This window comes from Xyrauchen texanus, chromosome 5 (genome assembly GCF_025860055.1).
Source record: "Xyrauchen texanus isolate HMW12.3.18 chromosome 5, RBS_HiC_50CHRs, whole genome shotgun sequence".
NCBI lineage: Eukaryota > Metazoa > Chordata > Actinopteri > Cypriniformes > Catostomidae > Xyrauchen > Xyrauchen texanus.
In genome coordinates this window covers 51,891,650-51,913,551 of record NC_068280.1, presented here as the reverse complement: position 1 = coordinate 51,913,551, position 21,902 = coordinate 51,891,650, and the positions used below count along the sequence as shown (strand labels likewise).

The window sequence follows — 21,902 nt, the reverse complement described above, 5'->3', positions numbered from 1 at the left end:
ACTCTAATCAATACTTCTAGACTTCCACTGTCAGTTCCTTGCGGAGACTCTCACTCTGTTGGATCTATTTTTATGGAGAAGGACCCACCTGAAGAGGTTTCGAGTGTATCAGTGCACCAACATCATGGATCTACATTACACTCGTGTAGCTTCAATCTCGACCACTCTGGTGAAAGTGAGGCCTTGTATGTACACATTAACACACAACAGATCAGGCATATGGGATTAATGTCAACAGGAAATACCTATTTTACTTTTAAAACATGACAGATTGCTTTGTGAAGCAGGATTTTCAATGGGATGGTCCGAAAATGTAGGGATTTATTTTATTCATTGGGAATTGATTGGATGGAGAATAGTGGACATTACATACCAGAATTAAGCCAGGTGGTTGGAGGGGAGGGTCTAAAAAATACGAGGGCTTTGTGTTGTTCCAGAGACATTTTAATGAAAGATTAGAAAACAAATTTTTTTTTATTTCCCCCCATTGGAATAATGTGCATTGCTCATTCAAGAAACTTTGTGGAAGCAAATGAATAATGATCCTCTTAAGTTGTACTTGTGAATGTAGATCATTTTCTGACCTGTTGATGAAGAACAGCCATATGGCCAGAAAACACAACTCATGTAGTCAGTTTATAAAGAGAAAGGCCATAAAATACACAACTGAAGTACAGCATCAAAGCTTCCTATGTTTAACAGCAAGTGAAAGAGAGAGATATACATATGAAATTGCCTAATGCATCACTTGTTCGCACATCACACCATATGTATGAAAAAGCTTAGACCACTTTAAAAGATCCAACATGGTCTGAACTGGTTTTACAGTACAGCCCAAGCATGTTAACCCAGATTACCCAACATAGCCTTGCTAAAACCAGCACGAAAGTGTCCAAAACACACCATATACTGGTAACCATTGATGGTTGTAATTGGTCATTTAAGCTGGACAACATCTGAACCATTTTAGCAGGTCTAGGCTGTTTTCAGACGTGGATATTAAAATAAAAGGAAATGAAGAGGCTATATGAGAGATCCTTTTCCTGTTCCCTGGTTGTGGTGTGGAGCAGCACGTGGAGCAGATCCAACAGGGCGGCAGGACACTCAGATCCAGTGCCAGTCTGCCACGTGGCACGAGTTTACTATCTCCGTTGATTCTCCTAGATGGCAATGAATCCTTAAAGACAGCAAATGGAGATTCACCAAGTCTCCTGCTTCTCAGATGTTTCTCCTGAGCTGAGATCTCAACAACGTCTCAGACTGTGCTCAGATTTACCAAGAGAGTCAGAGATTTCAATATGAGCTCAAACATTTCTCAATAAATGTTTCCAAGACCTGTCTATCCACATTCCTTTCATTGTGCTATGCTATTACTGGGCTGTATGTCAACAGTTGACTTATTTGGGTCTGTTTTTATTTCTTATGAGGAACTTCAGTAAAAGAAAGAAAGAAATATCTCCATCATGTCTCATAAGCTATAAAAGATCAACATCTGAGGAATAAAATGTCATTATGGATTGTAATAGGCATGAGTATTTTCGTCGTAATCTTGACATGAATTCATTGTTTTAATGCAAAACAGATTTAAGATGACACATTTATTTGGTCTTTTATGGTAGGCCTAAATATCATTCAACTGCACCATAAATATTTACTTTTACAAAACAGACTTATTAAGGCTACGTAATTCAGATACATTTGAAAATGGCATTTTTGTTTATCGAAATGTCTCCGTCCACACTGACTTTTTCAAGCTTTTTCCAAAAGTTTCTTGTCCACACTAAAACGTATGAAAATGCTTAACTCTGCTTACTGCTCATGCGGAAAATCAACCTCGTGTTCTGTCGCCGAACAGCAACTCTTGATTAAACTTTCCGTCGCCATTGAAGGAATGCAATGTGAAGGTTGCACAAAGTAACGTTAATAATTAACAACGCTAACAAAGTGAATCAGGCACTATGGGCCGCCATCTTGATAGTTTTGACTGCGTCTCTTGACGACATACACAACCATCATTTTCAGATATCTCCGCAAAGGGGGCATTTTCAAATGTGTCTACTTGGGAGTGCGTTGTCGAAAAACTGGGTATCTCAGCGAGTACTGACGCTGACTATCACCCCCGGGGTCACGAGTTCAAATCCTGAGTGACTCCAGCCTGGTCTCCTAAGCAACCAAATTGGCCGGTTGCTAGGGAGGGTAGAGTCACATGGGGTAACCTCCTCGTGGTGGTGATTAGTGGTTCTCACTCTCAATGGGGCGTGTGGTGAGTTGTGTGTGGATCGTGGAGAGTAGCATGAGTCTCCACATGCTGTGAGTCTCCTAAGCAACCAAATTGGCCGGTTGCTAGGGAGGGTAGAGTCACATGGGGTAATCTCCTCGTGGTGGTGATTAGTGGTTCTCTCAATGGGGCATGTGGTGAGTTGTGTGTGGATCATGGAGAGTAGCATGAGCCTCCACATGCTGCGAGTCTCCGCGGTGTCATCCACAACGAGTCACGTGATCAGATGCGTGGATTGACGGGCTCAGAAATGGATAAAACTGAGACTTGTCCTCCACCACCCGGATTGACGTGAGTAACCGCGCCACCACGAGGACCTACTAAGTAGTGGGAATTGGGCATTCCAAAATTGGACGGAAGGCCAAAACCAAAACGTTTTAGTGTGGACATGGCCTAAAAGAAAGGGGTAAAATGCGATCAAATAAAAATCGAATTACATCTTAAAACAAAACATGCATACTGTATTCACTGATCCATTTTTGTTCGAAAAAGCTTTTAATTAGCTATGTTTACACTTCTCATCAATACTAGAATGGCGTTTTCTTCCATCAAAAATGGAGCGTTTCGAAAACGCTTTCCATTCTCATATACATTGGAAAAAACGTTGACGTTAGGAAACTGATTAAAAAAGTAAATGGATTAGTGCCCTTACGAAAATCGAGAGTTCATGGCAAATTTGCTGCAAATTTGGCACCGAGGTTCACCACTACCGGTGAAGAGCTGCAAACTTCTGGCAAACATTTGCAACAAATCTAAAGCTAATTTACATGTGAAAATAATAAGCGGCAAATTTACGGCTAGTTTCGGCTAGTTTTTAAAGAATTGTTTTCAGCACATATATCTTGGATAACGCTTAAATTTCGTCAGATATACACAAAGTCTTATTACCTTACCCAAAATGTATCTTGTTTTAAGGATGTTTAGATATTTTTTTACATAATGAAATGGATTAAGAAATCTATTCTGCTATTTTTCTTTGTCTAGGCCCTCTCTTGATTTTCACCTTCATTATTTGCCCATTCTTGCATGTAAGCCCATTCCCGCGCAGCCCTGTGAAAGCATTAGCATTAAACGGAGCGAGACGTAGTGGCTAGACATGACTCTGGCTTTCTTGCACAGCCAGACGGCGAACAGAGCAGACACTGAGCGCCGTATCACTGATGTAGTGACTAAACATAGCCAACTGCAACGCTTTCACTGCCATCTCCTCTGACTAAGCATAGCTCACCATGTACACATCACATTACACACACACACATGGGCGCCTGGGAGACTCTGCTGGAAACAGGTGATGCTAACTGCTCGCAGACCGCTAGCCAAGAGGAGCTGAGTCACACGGACATAATTACTGCAGCAGACGCGCATCGTGTAGTCTGTAGATGGCGACGGCATGTGTGCTTTAAAAGGCGACGTGCACTGTGGAACTATTTGTGTATGATTAGCATGACTAGCCGCTGCTAACTAACTGCTGTTCTCTCTCTCTTGAGTCATTTGTCTGACAAATGGATTTCACTGCAAGAAGAGAGAGAATGTAAATAAATATGTCAGAGGTGACAGATGATGCGATGAATTGACAGTACAGGCCAAAAATAAGATGTTAGAACAGAGAACATCTGTATTAGCAACATGTTTGCTAGCATGTAAATGTACAGTGTTTACGCCTAAAGAAGCCTCTAGATGTTTTCTTTTGGACAGCCATTATTTTACCTTGTAGGTACCATGGTAATACTACACTTTAACATGGTTAAAGTCATGTGTTACCATTTTTGTTGACATCTACCATGGTAATAGCATGTTTCTCTAGCATGTTGATTTCAAACGCACTTCAAAAACCTCTTAAATTAGAATATTCTTTGTAAATTCTCCTCTCCAGAGTAAACAGCTTTTACTTGATTGTGTTTTAATTATCATCTCTGTTTTGATATGTGTGTTTATATACTCTATTGTTTTATGCGCCCTGAGAAGCGACCTTTAAAGGTGCCATATTTAAATAAAGTATAATTATTATTAGGGCTGTCGATTTAATGTGTAAATTCAGTGCGACTAATTATATAAAAAATAAGGCGTTAAACAATTAATGCAATTATTTATGTCCCCAGGCCATAAAAAGGAACATTCCTTCCATCTCAACAATTCAAGCTTGTAGTACCGCCTGTTTTCTCCAGGGGGCAGTAAATAAAACTCGCTTTAAAGGCAACGCGCTGCTTATACAGAGAACAAACCGCACTTATCGAGAGCAGACAACATAATATGAGAACACATGTTGCGTTCAAACACAGCTTTATGGAGCAAAATAAGAAAAAATGAAATATCACATTGGCGTAAGTATTCAGACCCTTTGCTATGACACTTGAAATTTGAGCTCAGGTGCATCCCATTTCTCCGGATCATCTTTGAGATGTTTCTACACTTTGATTGGAGTCCGCCTGTGGCAAATGCAATTGATTGGACATAATTTGGAAAGGCGTACATCTGTCTATATAAGGTATTATAGCTGAAAATGCATATCAGAGCAAAAACCAAGCCATGAGGTCAAAAGAGCGCAGAGACAGGATTGTGTCGAGGCACAGATCTGATGAAGGTTTCGGCAGCATTGAAGGTTCCCAAGAGCACAGTGGCCTCCATTGTTCTTAAATGGAATAAGTTGGGAACAATCAGGCCGCCCGGCCAAACTAAGCAGAAGGGCCTTGGTAAGAGGGGTGACCAAGAACCCGATGGTCACTCTGGTTGAGCTCCAGAGATCATGTGTGGAGATGGGAGAAATTTGCAGAAGGACGACCATCACTGCAACACTCCACCAATCTGGGCTTTATGACAAAGTGGCCAGACGGAAGACCATCGTCTTTTCATACCCAAAAAGACTCGAAGCTGTAATCGCTGCAAAAGGTGCTTCAACTAAGAGTTAAGGGTCTGAATACTTATGTCAATGTCATATTTCAGTTTATTATTTTTAATACATTTGCAAAGTTATCAAAAATCTGTTTTTTGCTTCATCATTATGGGGCATGGAGTGTATATTGACGTGAAAAAAAATCTGCAACATAAAATGGGAAAAAACAATGAAGGGGTCTGAATACTTTCTGAATGCACTGTACATCTGGGATGACATGAGGATGAGTAAATGATGAGACTTTTCATGAAGGAATTCCCTTTAAACCATATTCACTGGAGTAAAAAGTGTGGCAACTAGCCTCACTGTGTTATGGTGCCATTGAAGTCCCTTTTGCAAGTGTTGGGATTATACTTATTTATTTTATTATACTTATTATTAGAAAACATGAGAGAATGTTAAATGTAGCTAAATGTTGCAAAATAGCAAAAATGTCATTTAAACGAACAACACAATATTAAAGTCTTGTTCTGTCTCCTATAAAACACCAGTGTACGCTGAAATAAAACCATGCAGCTCTGTGAAGCTGATATTACAGAGGAAGGAAGCCACAGCTGTACGACTGCCGTTAGAAACTCACAGTCTGTCTAACTGAAACACGCACACACGCACACACACGCAAGCACGCACACACTGATGCTGCAAAGGATGTGCCATTAGAAAGTGCTCCCCCATCTAATGACTGGCCTGTCAATCATTGAACAGAAAAGTGTGCATGCAAACTCTCTGTTGTTTCAGATGCAGTTTGAAAGTTTGTTTGAATTTGTGCAAACATTTACCACACACAAACAAATCACACACTTCAGCTTATCGGGTTGTAGAGCATGTCTCTTTTGAAAGCGTGTGACTAACTTTGTACTGTTTATTGAGCGTGCATGTTTCAACTTTACTATCTCTGGCTGAACGAGCATTGAACGAGCATAGCCACATTGACTGCTGCATCATCACAGACGGGCTTCTGTTATTGATACCTTGAGCAGCTTCACATGTCACGCGTCATACAAAACACATACAAATTTTCAACAAAGAAAATTTGCAAAGGCTGTAAACATGCACGCACAACGCCTCAAGCTATTCGACTGTAGTGGACATTTGCTTGATATATACAGTGTTGTGAATAACTAAAAGCTCTAACGCTACTAAGTTAACCACATTTTCCAGTAGCGTGACTGTAGGTCATTTGTTTTAATAAACACAGTCGATTTTTGAGTAACAAGCCACTTCTGTAATGAGTAGCAGTGTAGGGTTAAGGCAAAAAGCAATAATGATCAAATGTGCTCACCGAAAATGTCGTCATATCTCGCATGTGAAGCAAGTCCTATTCATGCTGCCATACAACAACAGTTCGTACTAACCACATCATAGTAACAAGCTACAAACAAGAACAAAAAACACCAACAATGCACCATAAAAGTAGTCCGTGCGACCGTGCAACCCAAGTCGTAATAATAGTACGAGATGGCGAACTCAACCAAAAACATACAACTTTTACTCCCGTAGAGAAAAATAGACAAGCCAAGGAACAATGTCATTACAATTTTTCTCAAGTTTCCTAAGAACATACAACAGGCCTCATAACAAGGTAATAATATTACGAGATGAAGAAATTGCAAGAAATCGTACAAGTTGGCTCGTACAAAAATGTACAACTTTTACTCCCACAGTGAGAAATAAGTGATCCAATGAACAAAGTATTTACGATTTTAATAAAAACGAGTCGTAATAATAGAATGAGATGGTAAAATTGTACAAAAACGTAAAACGTTTACTCGCATAGAGAAAAATTAATAAATAATAAACAATCCTATTGCGATTTTTACCAAGTTTCCAAAGACCATACAACCTTGTCTCATGACAAGTCGTTATAGTAGAACGAGATGGCGAAATCATAAGAAATCGTACAAGTCGGCTCTATCAAAAACCTACAACTTTTACACCCATTGAGAAAAATAAACGAACCAACGAACAATATTATTATGACTTTTACCAAGTTTCCAAAGGCCATACAACTCTGTCTCATGACAAGTCGTCATGATAGTAGAAAATGATGAAATTGTGAAAAAATACAAGACTTTTGGAAAAATAAGTGATCCAACAAACAATGTTATTACAATTTTTTCCAAGATTCCTGAGACCAAACAACTCTGTCTCATGACAAGTCGTAATAATAGTACGAGATTACAAAATCGTGACAAGTCATATAAGTTGGCTCGTACAAACATTTACAACTTTTACTCCCACGGTCCAGCTGGGAGGAGGCCTCGGGGAAGACCCAGGATTAGGTGGAGAGATTACATCTCTCTCCCCCAGTCAGAGCTGGTTAATGTGGCTCGGCATAGGGAAGTTTGGGGCCCCCTGCTGGAGCAGCTGCCTCCGCGACCAGACTTCGGATAAGTGGTTGAAGATGGATGGATGGATGGATGGATGGATGGATGGATGGATGGACTCCCACGGTAAAATAAAGTGAGTCAACGAACAAAGTTTTTATGATTTTTCCAAGTTTCCTGAGACCAAACAATGGATCTCATAATAACTCGTAATAATAGTACAAGCACTTAACCGGTCAATAAAAAATAAAAAAAAATAAAAAAAAATATATATTTACATTTCTTGTTGCACTTAAATCTGTTTTGTATACTATTATGATGATAGTGAAACTTTGTAATATGGCACTTTTTGTACCACTGTCTCCCTAAGATGATTCGCTGATGTTCTTCCTCTTTTGTAAGTCGCTTTGGATAAAAGCGTCTGCCAAATGAATAAATGTAAATGTAAATGTAGTACGAGATGGTGAAATCGCGAAAGTTGACAAATACAAAAAAACCTTTTACTTCGATACAACCAATGAGCAATATAATTACGACTTTTACCAAGTTTCCAAAGACCTTACAACCATGTCTCAGGACAAGTCGTTATAGTAGAACGAGATGGCGAAATCATAAGAAATCGTACAAGTTGGCTCGAACAAAATGTTACAACTTTTACTACCATAGAGAAAAATAAGTGAGCCAACAAACAATGTTATTATATTTTTTCCAAGTTTCCAATTGTTTATCGAAGTAAAAGTTGTAAATTTTGTATTAGTCAACTCTTTCAATTTCGCCATCTCCTACTATTATTACGACATGTCCTGAAACAGAGTTGTATGGTCTTTGGAAACTTGGTAAAAATCGTCAAAACTTTGTTTGTTGGCTCACTTATTTTTCACCGCGGGAGTAAAAGTTGTCAAATTTGGTCCGAGCCAACTTGTACGACTTGTCACGATTTTGTCATCTCGTATTACTATAACGACTTGTCACGAGACAGAGTTGTATGGTTTCAGGAAACTTGGTAAAAATCGTAATAGCATTGTTTATTAATTTTCCTCTTATGCGAGTAAAAGTTGTACATTTTTGTACAATTTTACCATCTCATTTTATTATTACGCTGATGGCGAAATCATAAGAAATCGTACAAGTTGGCTCGAACAAAATGTTACAACATTTACTCCCATACAGAAAAATAAGAGAACCAACGATCAATGTTTTTACGGTTTTTCCAAGTTTCCTGAGACCAAACAACGGATCTCATAATAATAGTATGAGATGGTAAAATCGCAAGAGTAGACAAATACAAAAATGTGCAACTTTTACTTCGATAAAGAAAAATAAATAAACTTTACCAAGTTTCCAAAGACCAAACAACCATTCTCAGGACAAGTTGTTACAATATTACGAGATGACAAAATCGTGACAAGTAGTACAAGTTGGCTCGTTCAAAATTTTAAAAGTTTCTAAGTTTCCAAAGATCCAGTCTAATGAAAAGTCATAAAAGTACGAGATGGTGAAATCACAAGGAATCATATGAACTGAGGCGGCGTTTACTCCCATTGAGAAAAATAAACAAACGAATGAACAATGTTATAAAAATCTGTCCTAAGTTTGCTCCCTATGGGAATAAAAGCGTTACCTTTTCATATGAGCCAAGTCATACGATATCTCGCCATCCCAAACGATTATTACGAGCTGTCATGAGACTATGTTGCACCATATGAACAATACAATAAAAAAGCTTAATGTGTGGAACACGTGTGCCGGCCCAGTCTGAGCTTCATCGAAGAGGAAGATTATCAGCAAATAATGACTTAAATATGGGTTTGTTCCTTAAACAACAAAGTGCTTTGTTTCACATAAAAAATACTTTTATGGTACTTTTATATGTTTGACATATGTGGTCATTTACTTTCAATGCATGGAAAAGAGCTGCGTAAAGATTCTTCACAACGTTTGTTTTAATCCACATGATAAAGAAATGTTTGGAATGACACGAGGGTGAGTAAACAATGACAGAATGTTGAAACGATTCCTTTTAACAAGCACAATGAGGATATTTGCAGTTGGGTTGCACTAGGGTTTTGCACATATCCTGTGCGCATGAAATACACGGAGAGCGAGAGGGACGTGCTCTTCCCGCACCTTGCAAAAGCAGCGTCTTCCTGTCAAGGCCTTGAAACAAGTCTTGTTCCGCTTTCTCAGAGTTAAGGTGTTAAAACAGAGACTTAGGCTGACAGCAATGCAGTTATTTTCATCAACACATCTTCCTCGTCACGCCGAGCTGTCGACTGACAGGAAGAAGAGGGGTGAAGGGACGCCAACACGAGGGAGAACCGAAGAACTCAGAGTTCCCAACCTCTTATCTGCACCAGCAAAAACCTCTCTGTGGTTTTCAACATACACATTGAACCCGAAGAGCTGCTTTCTCTTCCCTTCACGGGCGTGTTATGAAAGGCAGAGATGGCTCACATCATTTGACGTGTGTTTGGGCTCCAATAGTGCTTTTCATAAGGAAGCTTGTCTTGCCCATGGCATAGATGGGTGATAGTTGGCTACGTAAACTATTTAGTTGCTCTGTTGTATACGGCACATTTTGTCAAATGTAGGTACATACAGCAGACATAATTATAGTAATGGCTCGTTCTGACATACAGGACCGCTGCTAATCTCACATTCAACATGAAGCGCGACCAGATCGATAACTGACCAATCAGTGCTTTATTTAATATGATGTGGTCAGCGAATCAATGCCTCTCCTCCGAATATTTATTGAAATAAAATAAAGCTGGTGTGTGTTCACAGCAAAACAAACGTCTCTGGAGAAATATTACACCGAAAAACTGCTGAAGTCTGACTTTTTTTTAAATTAATGTACAAAATGGCGTGCTATTATGACAAGCATCAGGATATTTTCATTTAGGACAGCAGATAAACACTTTACAGAGATGCTACTGACCAAAATGACTAATTACTTTCTTAAACACGTGATCTTTATTAATACAATATCAGTGTTTCACACACGTTAAAATGCTGTTTCGAAAGTATATCCATAAGACGTAAACAAGATGCTAACGTGGATTTAAATCGACTAACGTTTTATGTGTGAAGTTATATCCAATTTACACTTCACAATAACTGTTGCCATGGTGACGAAACACCATAAACCCTAAAACGACCGTAAAAAAGGCGATTTAACCTCTTAAAGGAATAGTTCACCCAAAAATGAAAATGGGTGAACTATGCCATCCCATATGTGTATGTCTGTCTTTCTTCATCATAACACAAATGGAGATTTCTAGAAGAAGATAGAGCTCCGTCCGGTCCTTATAATGGATGTACATGGGTTCCGGCACTTTGACGGTCCAAAAGTCATATTTAGGCAACATAAAAGTAATCCACACGACTCCAATTCACTTAACCTGCATGTTTTTGGAAGAACATGCAAACTCCACACAGAAAGACCTTAGTTGAGCCCAGGACTCAAACCCAGGACCTTCTTGCTGTGAGGCGACAGTGCTAACCACTGAGCCACCGTGCCGCCTCAACTCCAGCCAGGTCTCCTAAGCAACCAAATTGGCCCGGTTGCTAGGGAGGGTAGAGTCACATGGGGTAACCTCCTCGTGGTCGCTATAATGTGGTTGTCGCTCTCAGTGGAGCGTGTGGTGAGTTGTGCGTGGATGCCGCGGAGAATAGCGTGAAGCCTCCACGTGCACTACGTCTCCACGGTAACGCGCTCAACAAGCCTCGTGAAAAGATGCGCGGATTGAAGGTCTCAGACGTGGAGGCCACTGAGATTTATCCTCCGCTACCCGGATTGAGGCGAGTCACTACGCCACCACGAGGACTTGGAGCGCATTGGGAATTGGGCGTTCCAAATTGAGGAGAAAAGGGGAGAAAATAAAAAAAAGAAACACAAATGAACACATGCAATATCAAAACGGGACTTTCATTATGAAAACACGATCGCCAGATGAATCCAGTTCAACACACTTGGGTCAATCGTCCATGACAAGCGTTCATTGAAAAACATCCAATCGCACTTTTTGTCCATAAAAGTGATAAATGTGAGAAATATTGATATATTCTCCATTGTTTACATGAGATCTCGCCTTCGTCATCGTTCTTCATCAAACTGCAATCTGAGCAGCATTCATGTTGTAAAACTGTTTATGATCTGATATATTAGAGTCTCATAAACAAAACCAGCCGTCTCCAAAGTCTGTTTATAAAAATGTGGCGTAGTTTTATTCATAATAGTCGAGCAGTGCCGTCAGATTTAGTGTCGTCTTGAGAGGCGGAGCTTCATTTTACTCTGAACACTTCCAGAGATTTTACAGAGATTTAAAGCTGCAGGAACTCATTTATTATTAAATCATCTTCAGATTAGAAACGAAACTTCTTTAGACTCGTGACTTTGAGAACTTTGTATTTCTGGGGTGTCTTGACACTTTTATTATTGTTTTATAGATTATAAAAACACGATCGGCACAAAATATTTCCATTACTATAAACTTCAGCTTCTCTAACTTTAATAAATAACAACATATATTAATTATGATACTTGTGAAATAAAGTCCAAAGTGTCTCTTTCAAAAGATGCCACAACTGTGTCCAAACTCCAAAGGGTCCCGTAAATACAACCATTTAACTTCAGGTGTGTCATTTTCATGGTTTGTGCTCAAAAAGGGGGCGTTCAACAACAGGGTAAGTTTGTCATTGCTCGATAAGAACTGTTGAAATGACTTTCCATGACGTTTCCTTTAGTTTGCGATTGCTCTATACATTTTTTTAGTAAAAGCATTTACTTCAGAACGAAACATCCCAAATAATATTTTAGTTTTTTCGAAATCGCATCAAAATCTAGTAGTTTGTTTCACCTCTAAAATGACTTTCCTTTGGGGTTTTTCAAACTCAAATTCACAATCTTCCTAAATATGTCAGATGGCAACTTTGCTTGGTTATTATATAAAGTTCGAGCCCGCAAAAAGGCCTTTGGAAAGGAGCTGGAATGAGATGCATTTTTCCAAGTAGCCCTAAATGTCCCAGCACACTCTTGTTGCAGGGGTACTTTGGCAAAATATGAGTTTACTTTGAGGTGAGATTTCATCTAATTTATCACAGGTGCCACACTGACCACATTCCCATATCTTTTGAGGCCTGATACGAGCCCGTCAGTCCTATTCACACCTTCTCCAAGTTCCACCAAGCTCTTGAATTCCCCCCGACAACCAATGGACACATGGGAGCTGGGAGCAGGAATTTATGACCCTATATAAGTCCCTCTCTGAATCTGCATGGACCAGGCGACTTGGTTTCCTTCTCAGGTGCCTGGGGATGTAGATAACCAGAAATCAGCGGTGGCCAGGCGCAAAGCTGTGGGTACGCAAGGTCCACCAGACTGAGATGACCCTCAAGAACCACCATAAATCCATCTCTGGTGACACTGGGACCCACAGGAGCACAAAAACAACCTTGTAAAACTTTAATCTGCAGTTAAACATTAGCGACATATATGGAGTGTGAACTGTGTCCAAAGTGCCAGACCGCACGGAGCGCGCTTTGGAGAAGGAAACAGGAGACGTTGAGAGTGAAAGTGGCCTCATTTTAACATACAGAGGTGAAGGAGCGCTCAAGTGGCACATGTCGAAGCTGAAAGTTCACTTTTACCACCTCTCTGTTTATTTTCTTGATGACCCCTCACACAGACACACCGTGGCCTACTAAAGCTAAACATACAAACGTTACCCATTCAGATGGCCTGTGACCGATCACTCTGGTCACAAAGTTGCATTAATCAGAAATCTCTACTGTAATAACTGTAACAAATAAAGGAGCTCTTTTAATCGGAATTGTTAGCGTATCCAGAGCACATAATCCGACTGGCTTTCTTTCTCCATATTCATCCAAAAGTAGAGGTTTCTAAGGAAAGAAGCTACATAGTTACATTTAAGATCAAGTCAACACGTGAAAATGTCAATTAGTGACAGCAGCTATTTTACAACGTAGAATTTTTCCCTACTCTGCATATCGTAATTCCAGCTTGATTTTTCTAGTATAAATGATTGCTCTGTAACATGACGAGCTGGACAGTTTTTTATTTGATATGAGCTCTATAATTTCGGTTTCATAATTTAGTATAAGCATCGATAGATAGCGTTTAGGTGATAGCGTATGGTCAATGCTAATGCTGTTAAACCTATAAATAAACACATCGCGGGCAGGTCCGTACACAATAAAACAGTGGAAAAATAACAAAAAGCCTGCATATTGTCGTATGGCATACCGGGCATATTCCCAGTGGGCCGACGCACTTTGGCACAGATGAGGGGCGGACTCATGAGCGGGAGAACTGAGCAGGCCGGTAGGTTGGCCGAGAAACATGCCGAATGAGCCGCGATAAGCTCAAATGCGCGCTACCGCATTATGCAGAACGGACCACAAAACGGCGCCGCGATATGCTAAAAAAAGGACAGCGAACAAGGACAACGTTTGCTAAATCAAAATGTTATGATGTGAATACACTACTGTTCCGCACAGATGTAAACAGCATTTATTAGTGAGTCTCGAGCCTTCCTTATATGGTGTTTTCATGGACTTGTATTATGATAATTGTGAATGAACATGCACACGCCCCCTAATTATGAATATTTCGAATTCACTAAGATACACGTTTTACTAACAAATGTTGTGGAATACGAAGTTCACTACGTCACCACGAGGACTTAAAAAAGCACATTGGGAACTAGGCAAACCAAATTAGGAGAAATGAATGCTTGATGTCCGTTCTTGCGTTACTGTGGCGGTAACAAACCTCAGTCCTCAAGGGGGCGATAGAGTTACCTTTATAAGCCTGTGCCATTGAACTGGATGTGTTATTATTCAGATAAGTTGCTGTAAAAACATTGACTTTATCTTACATGTTAAGCAATATTCTTTTCAAACTGTTGCTCCACTAATGTCTGCTATAGCGCCCCTAGCAGCGACATTGAAAATGCATCATGTACTTGCGGTCTGAAAGTGTTTGGAATGCAACAATGCACAATATTGAGATTGCGTGTACATGTACCACATATTTATATAAACACGGCCTTATTTCACATGCATAGGGGTTGTTTCTTAAGCCACCTTTTCACTGTCTCCGACATTCACATATGACTGTCGTATTTCTCCCCCTAGTGGCAGTCATGATGAACTGTCATTATGCTCGCGATGTATTTGATTCATTGAGGGAGAAGCTTCCAGTAGTTTACTTCAGAATGACATTCATTTACAGGAATACATCACTTCTGGTCGGCAGCCACATACGGTCTAGTCATACGAGATCATATCTTTCAATGCAGCCGAAGCTCAAATCAGATCTGAAAATGTTGCATCTGGAGATGGTCAGAAACCTCCACAGCCCCCGCACGACTCTCCATTGGAAATGAATGACTTAAACCTTGTGCGTCCCCGCGTTCACATGCATGGACGATGTATTTTGGCTTCGCTATATGCAACACGTAATTTTATTTCGTAAAACTGATCTCAGTTCTGGAGAATCTGTAGTGTCAGTAAAGAGTTAAACTTTCGATTTATAGTCATGTGACCAAACAACATGGCGCCGATCACAGCGGAGTTTGTCTTTGAGAGAACCGGCAACACAACTACATCTGACGAGAAACCTAATTAAGTTTTTACATTAAAACCTGTTTGAGTCAAAAGAGTAGATACTCTAGTTTCATCCGATATGCCATTTTTTAAATTATAGCAATTTAGCGCACAGTAGTACTCTGTTGAACACAATGACCACGTACATGGACTATATGCTTATTCTCATTTAAAAGATCCTATAGTTACTGTGCATCATCACATTGAGAGTTAATGGACGCATCTAAAAGATGGAAAATGTTGCTTTCAGAGGCTTTATATGGAGTTAGGATGTGCATTTCAAACTGTTCTGAGACCAGTGCAGACAGACAGCACACTAGAGGTTAAGTCGTGCACTAAATAGGGAGCAAGGGAGCATCCTATAGCTCTCCTATAACTGTTCTGAGACCAGTGCAGACAGACAGGACACTGGAGGTTAAGTCGTTCACTAAATAGGGAGCAAGGGAGCATCCTATAGCTCTCCTATAACTGTTCTGAGACCAGTGCAGACAGACAGCACACTGGAGGTTAAGTCATGCACTAAATAGGGAGCAAGGGAGCATCCTATAGCTCTCTATGCAGTTAAGTGCGTTCACTCCTAAAATCTGATCAAAAGTTCAGTTTCAGGCTGCAGATGATGTTTGGACACTCAATGATCATCAGTTCATAGATTCAACATTTATAATGGATAATTTTATTTGAACATGGTTGACAGTGATTGGATGATGCTGGACGTTACTTTGAATCTGAATAAATTATGCTAATTTATCATGTAAAGCAAAGGATTGAATCGTATGGCCATAGGGCTAATCCAAACCCTAACGAAATGTGCTGGAACAGAAGACACGATCAACCCTTTGCGTATTTTTTTGTTTAAAAATAAGTTATATAATTTTACAGTTTGATTATTTAAAATGCATTGCCACTATAACTACCCACCAAGCATATAGCTACTTTTTTGTAACTTTTTGCACTCGCTTTTCGCTTGGGACACTTTTAAAGAAGCTTCTGAAACAACGCTGATGATGATGTCACATTGTCGGTGCTTTGTTTCTGTATTTTTGCATTCACTTAAAAAGTACGCTTCAATCTAAGCAGGAACATTGCTTTGAATCTTGCATGACATGCATCTGCAAAGAGAGATCATAAGAGATGCAAAATGCAAGCTAGCATGCATGCTAAGTGATTCCATACAGTGTGCTATACTTGCAGATAGAGATTTACACACTAACCATCTGATAAACAGATACCACAGAGTGATTCGAGGTGAATCCTCACGAGCCCGCTGGTTAGCGTGTTAGTGAGTATTAGCAAACAGGAGAAGTGTGAATGATAGACGGGGAAAAGCTGCACACATTTCACTCCATGTGCATGCTCATACATGTTTACTATACACGCATTTCATGCACTTTTCATATAGTGTAGATACTTTTAGTAAGCTACTCCCCAAAACTGATATAAACACATCTTGGGTTTAGTTGCGCCTGTATGATTAGAAGAGTAAAGGTCTTCTGTTAAAGATGTTCCATCGAGACTTGTTCACATGTACTCAAGCACAAACATGTATCGGGTGCGACTGATAAACTTCCTGTGTTAACTGAAAGCGCCCACACGCATGTAGACGCATGTGTGCATGAGAAAGAAAGAGTCAGGAAACTAAAACGAGATGTACGTGCTTTTTTCAAGAAGCAAGAAAAGGTTAGCAAACCTCATAACCTCTTAACCTCATAAACATCACTTTTAAAAATGATCCCATGGCAGAAACTTCCATTCAAAGACAGATTCAAAGTACTTGCATCAAATGCTTTTTTAAATGCATGTTTTATCCAGAAAAATATGATTTGAACCTTGCAAGAGAGAGACAATTAACTTTTTACAGGGTCATTTCCATTCAGTCATTTCAGTTTCAGAATAAAATCTTGAAAAATTCTACACACAGATGCAAATAAGGAGGGAAAGTCCAGCGTTATGAAGTTAAATCGCTGCTATCTAAAAACGAAGCTTTTGTTCATGCATATTTAATTATTTAAATAAATATTGCATTTAAAATCCCAAAATGTATTTATTAACCCTAAAAATCTAGATTAATAGGTATTTTGTTAAATTTGATTGTTTATTTATTAATTTGATTATTCATTAATTTTAATATTTTATTTTTCTTGTTTTATTTATTATTAATTTATTACCTTAGTAATCTAGATTTATTAGTTTTTTGTTTTATTTCATTTTTTATTTATATGAATAATTAAATAATTTTTCTCATTTTATTTTATATTAATTTATTACCCTATTAATCTAGATTTATTTGTTTTGTTTTGTTTTATTTAATTTTTATTTATTTGAATAATTAATTAATTTTACTATTTTATTTTTCTCGTTTTATTTTATGTTAATTAATTACCCTAGCAATCTAGTTTTATTAGTTTTTTTGGTTTTATTTCATTTTTTATTTATTTTAATTATTTATTAATTTTACTATTTAATTTTTCTCGTTTTATTTAATATTAATTTATTACCCTAGCAATCTAGATTCATTAGTTTTTTTTTGTTTTTTTTATTTGTTTGAATTATTAAAATGTTTTACTTTTTTATTTACCCTAATATTGTAGATATTCATTTAATTGTTTATTTAATAATTTGATTAATTCCTCATTGTTACTATATTTGTTTCTTTGTAATTTATTTGATTAAATATAATTATCTAGATTCTGTTTAATTTAATTGTTTATTTATTCATTTAATTGTTAATTCATTTTTCAATTGTATTTTTTTATTTTAATTTATTTTATATTATTTTAGTAACCCTAATCATCTATATTAGTTGTTCTTTTTGTTTTGTTTTGTTTTGTGTATTTATTAATTTGACTAAATAATATTTTTTTATATTTAATTGTACTTACCCTAATATCAGCAGTTACAGAAATCCTCAAACCAGCCCGTCTGACACCAACGATCATGCCACTCCCCATTCTGATGGCTGATGTGAACATTCACTGAAGCTCCTGACCCGTATCTGCATGATTTGATGCACTGCTGCCACACGATTGGCTGATTGGATAATCACATGGATGAGTGTTGGTGCCAGATGGGCTGGTTTGAGTATTTCTGGGATTTTCACACACAACAGTCTCTAGAATTTACATTTAGAAAACACAAAGCATCAAGTGAGCGTCAGTTCTGTGGATGGAAACACCTTGTTGATGAGAGAGGACAACAAAGAATGGCCAAAATGGCTTGAACCGATAAAGTCTACAGTAACTCAGATAACCACTCTGTACAATTGTGATAGAATAATGCTTTTCTGAGTTGCGGGTTTGGCGCTATATTGGCGGCACAAACAATATTAGGCAGGTGGTTTTAATGTTGTGGCTGATCGGTGTATATAATGCTTTGGTTGAGACGTTTTAAGTAAATGTCAGTTTACAGCTCTTATTCTGCACACTATCAACAAAGCAGCAAGGTCTCACTATGGTCTATCCTGTTGATGTGATTTGTTTATCAAAAAACTTGTTGCATATAGCACACGAGCTGTTGCATGGTGGTTAAGAAGATAAGTGATTAGAATGAGCGAAGACTCCAAACGTAACAGTGCAGTATGATGCGTACCAACATAACATGTGTTTTATTCAGGTTAGTTAGAGCAGGCATTCAAGATACAAGGGCTGCAGATGCTCATAAGTGTGATATAGACGTTGGTCTACAATGAGTTTGAACCTGAAAGGCTAAAAGCACTGAAGAGCTTTTGAAAAAGCCTCATGCATCGAGAATGTTCAGATAGACGTAAATGTGCCAATGCATTTCTGTGACTCATAAAGAGATGTGCGTTAACTCGTCAACATATCAAGGAACATCAATGCATGCAAATGCCACTTTTCCAAAATCCCAATCGTTGCATCGTCAAACCCAAGCACCGTTCGCTACGTGACTTTAACGTTATTTGACTTAATGGTGAAGAATCTTCTCAAACTTCTACTTCTTCGCAGCATTTATGGTTGTGCTTTTTAATCTCTTAAACTGTTATTTAGGGGATATAAAACAAAGATTCATTGGCATAAACCATCTCAATGTTAACAGCAAACGTACCGTTTGACAAGATGCAAAGAACAAATAACGTTTTAGCCTTTCGCTGTTTTTTATTTGACAGGGAAATGTAAGAAAGACTCGTTGGAGTCCGACGTGCATCAACTGGTAGAATGAGGTTAACTAGTAATGTACTCAGTAACCCACAGTCCTGTGGTTTTCACATTCAGCCACAAGATTTCAGTACTAAACCGACACGGCAAACCAGCACTTCAGTGTCGTAATTTTGCACAAACATCTGCATCGATACACGCTCGGCGTGGAGAAGAACTCGGGTGTTCCTTCCAGTATCGTACACCTTATCGAAGCCACAAAATCAGAGAACATTTCGAAAGTTGCACATGATAAAAGCCACATGCAATCTCTTAAACTCACCCCTTTGTAAACAAGACTGGTAGGACGAGAAGCTTTCAAAGATGCTGTTGGAGGCCATCGCAAGCGGTTGCTGCTTCCCCAGAATAGAGTCGTCCTCCTCGCCCGAATCCAACGCCTCTAACTTGATCTGCTCGCAAATTTTGAAGGGTTCCCGGGTTTGCCCTGCAAAGACCAAAAACATGACCGTGACGACATGCTCAAAGCTCAAAGATACACGTTCCTTCCCCTAAACTGGACCCCGAACCCCAACGTCCCGTACACACCCACACCCTGGAACACTTGTTCGCCCTGTGCTGGTCCAGTGGTGTTGTTCGGCCGGTTCTGTCCTGGAGTTCTGTGCATGTTTCAGAGAGATTGAGATCGGCGGTCAGCCTGTGGTTGACTGATGCTTACCCTTGTGTAAAATAGAAGAAGCACAAATACGTCGCTGTGGTTTTTTTTTTTCGGGCGATTTGGCTGATTCACATGGTGACATCAACAGTTCATCTCATCGCCCTCCCTCCCCCTCTCAAAGTCTTTTGGTTCCCTCTGTCTATCTTTATCTTGCTCGTCTCGAGTGCCTAGAGAGCCGTGACCGGTTGCAGACTTGGTTTGTGGTTGTGGCGGCCCACAGAAAGCTTCTCCCTAGACAGACAACAAGTTTAACTGTTCCCTACAATTGGTCAAAAAAAGCAGAGGGTGAGCCATTGGGCCGTTGGTGTCACATGCTCCAGCAAATTTCATTCTCATTTTGTTCTGTCAAGGTTTTGCACGGCGGAGGAGTCTATCAAACCCCACCTGTCCACGTTGAAAAGGAGGAAATAGACGAGGTCTGTTTCAATTGTGAGAGCATGCAATGGGAGGGGGGTTGGAAGTGAGTAGGTGTGAACGCTGCAGCATTAAACAGTTGATGCATGTGTGTTGTTTTATCAGTATTAGTGTACGAAACATGCAAATGTGTCTACAGGAGAGGACACAATTACTCCAGTATTTCAGACACCATTGATGTGCTGTAGCCGTCTTTCTTATCGGTCTAAAACTTTAAAACTGAAACTTTTGAAATATTGATATAGATATCACACATACAGCAGGAGCAAAACATATTTGGAGACTTCAGCTACACTCACAAATGTACAGTATAAATGTCACTGCATTAGAAAACGTTACAAAAGTGGGTTAGAAAGAGAAGCAGCATCTGAGCACGGACATTTTTAAGTGTGACTTGAGTGTCCAAATATGTTTTGGGACCATTTTTAGCTTGTATAATCGTATATTTAATTACTTTTACTTATTTATTGTGCAAAACAAAGTCAAAGGGACTCCATTTGTGAACTTTTGCATTACCTGATGCAAATCGAAGACATCAATATGAGATTTGCATGTGACAAGGTGCCATTGGTATCAGCCTAATATGCAGATTCTGCAAAAGAAAAAGAAAATTAAATATAAACTGTCAGAATATGGCCGTATATTTGGTCTAAAAAGTTCAGTAAATAATTAGAACTTGATTAGAATTATTTACATGTACAGGGGACACAAAAAAGTATTTGGACACTTCAGCCTCACATACAAATGTATGAATATCATTGAATTAAAAATATAAAACCAAATGGCTCAGAAAGGTGAAGTGAGTGCTGATAAAAGCTCAAGCATCAATTGTTAGCAGACATGGCGGGATTGGTAATCTGGCATTCCGGGCATTTTCCCGATATTTTCACGCACTTGGGGGCTGATCAGGGCCGGACTGGCCATCAGGAGAACCGGGCCGGCCGTGAAATGGGCCGAGTGGCACAGCGATAAGCTGAAATGAGCCCCCGCGTTATGCAGAACGCGCAACAAAATGGCGCCGCGATATGACGAATATTCAGAAAAGGACAAAATCTAATTTCTTTGATGACTATGCTTATTTTTACAGTAAAATTACTGTAAAAATAAGATCATTTTTTGCGAAAACATTTTCCGTCAGGAAAACAATGAATCTTATTGTTTTTTATTGTTTTGCCTGGTTCAAATCTCATTTCTTTGATGACTATTACATATTTTTACAGTAAAATTACTGTAAAAATAAGAACATTTATTGCGAAAACATTTTCCTTCAGGAAAACAATGAGACTTATTGTTTTTTATTGTTTTGCCTGGTTCAAATCTCATTTCTTTGATGACTATTACATATTTTTACTGTAAAATTACTGTAAAAATAAGTACATTTATTGCGAAAACATTTTCCGTCAGGAAAACAATGAATCTTATTGTTTTTTATTGTTTTGCCTGGTTCAAATCTCATTTCTTTGATGACTATTACATATTTTTACTGTAAAATTACTGTAAAAATAAGTAAATTTATTGCGAAAACAATTTTCTT

General features: G+C 38.8%; 1 protein-coding gene across 3 annotated transcripts in view; it reads right to left on the bottom strand.

Moving 5' to 3' along the window:
• Positions 1–20,237, bottom strand: part of LOC127643648 (runt-related transcription factor 1-like) — a 79,535-nt gene extending 59,298 nt beyond the window's left edge. Inside the window, exons 1-2 of one of the 3 annotated variants that reach the window (XM_052126457.1) lie at positions 19,825–20,237; positions 19,562–19,723 (exon numbers count right to left, since the gene is read on the bottom strand). In XM_052126457.1, coding sequence (XP_051982417.1) covers positions 19,562–19,723; positions 19,825–19,903 — 241 coding nt within the window. In that variant the 5' untranslated portion in view covers positions 19,904–20,237. The remainder of the gene's footprint in view (positions 1–19,561; positions 19,724–19,824) is intronic. The other 2 variants (XM_052126454.1, XM_052126453.1) reach the window with 2 other exon arrangements.
• Positions 20,238–21,902: the final 1,665 nt, after the last annotated feature.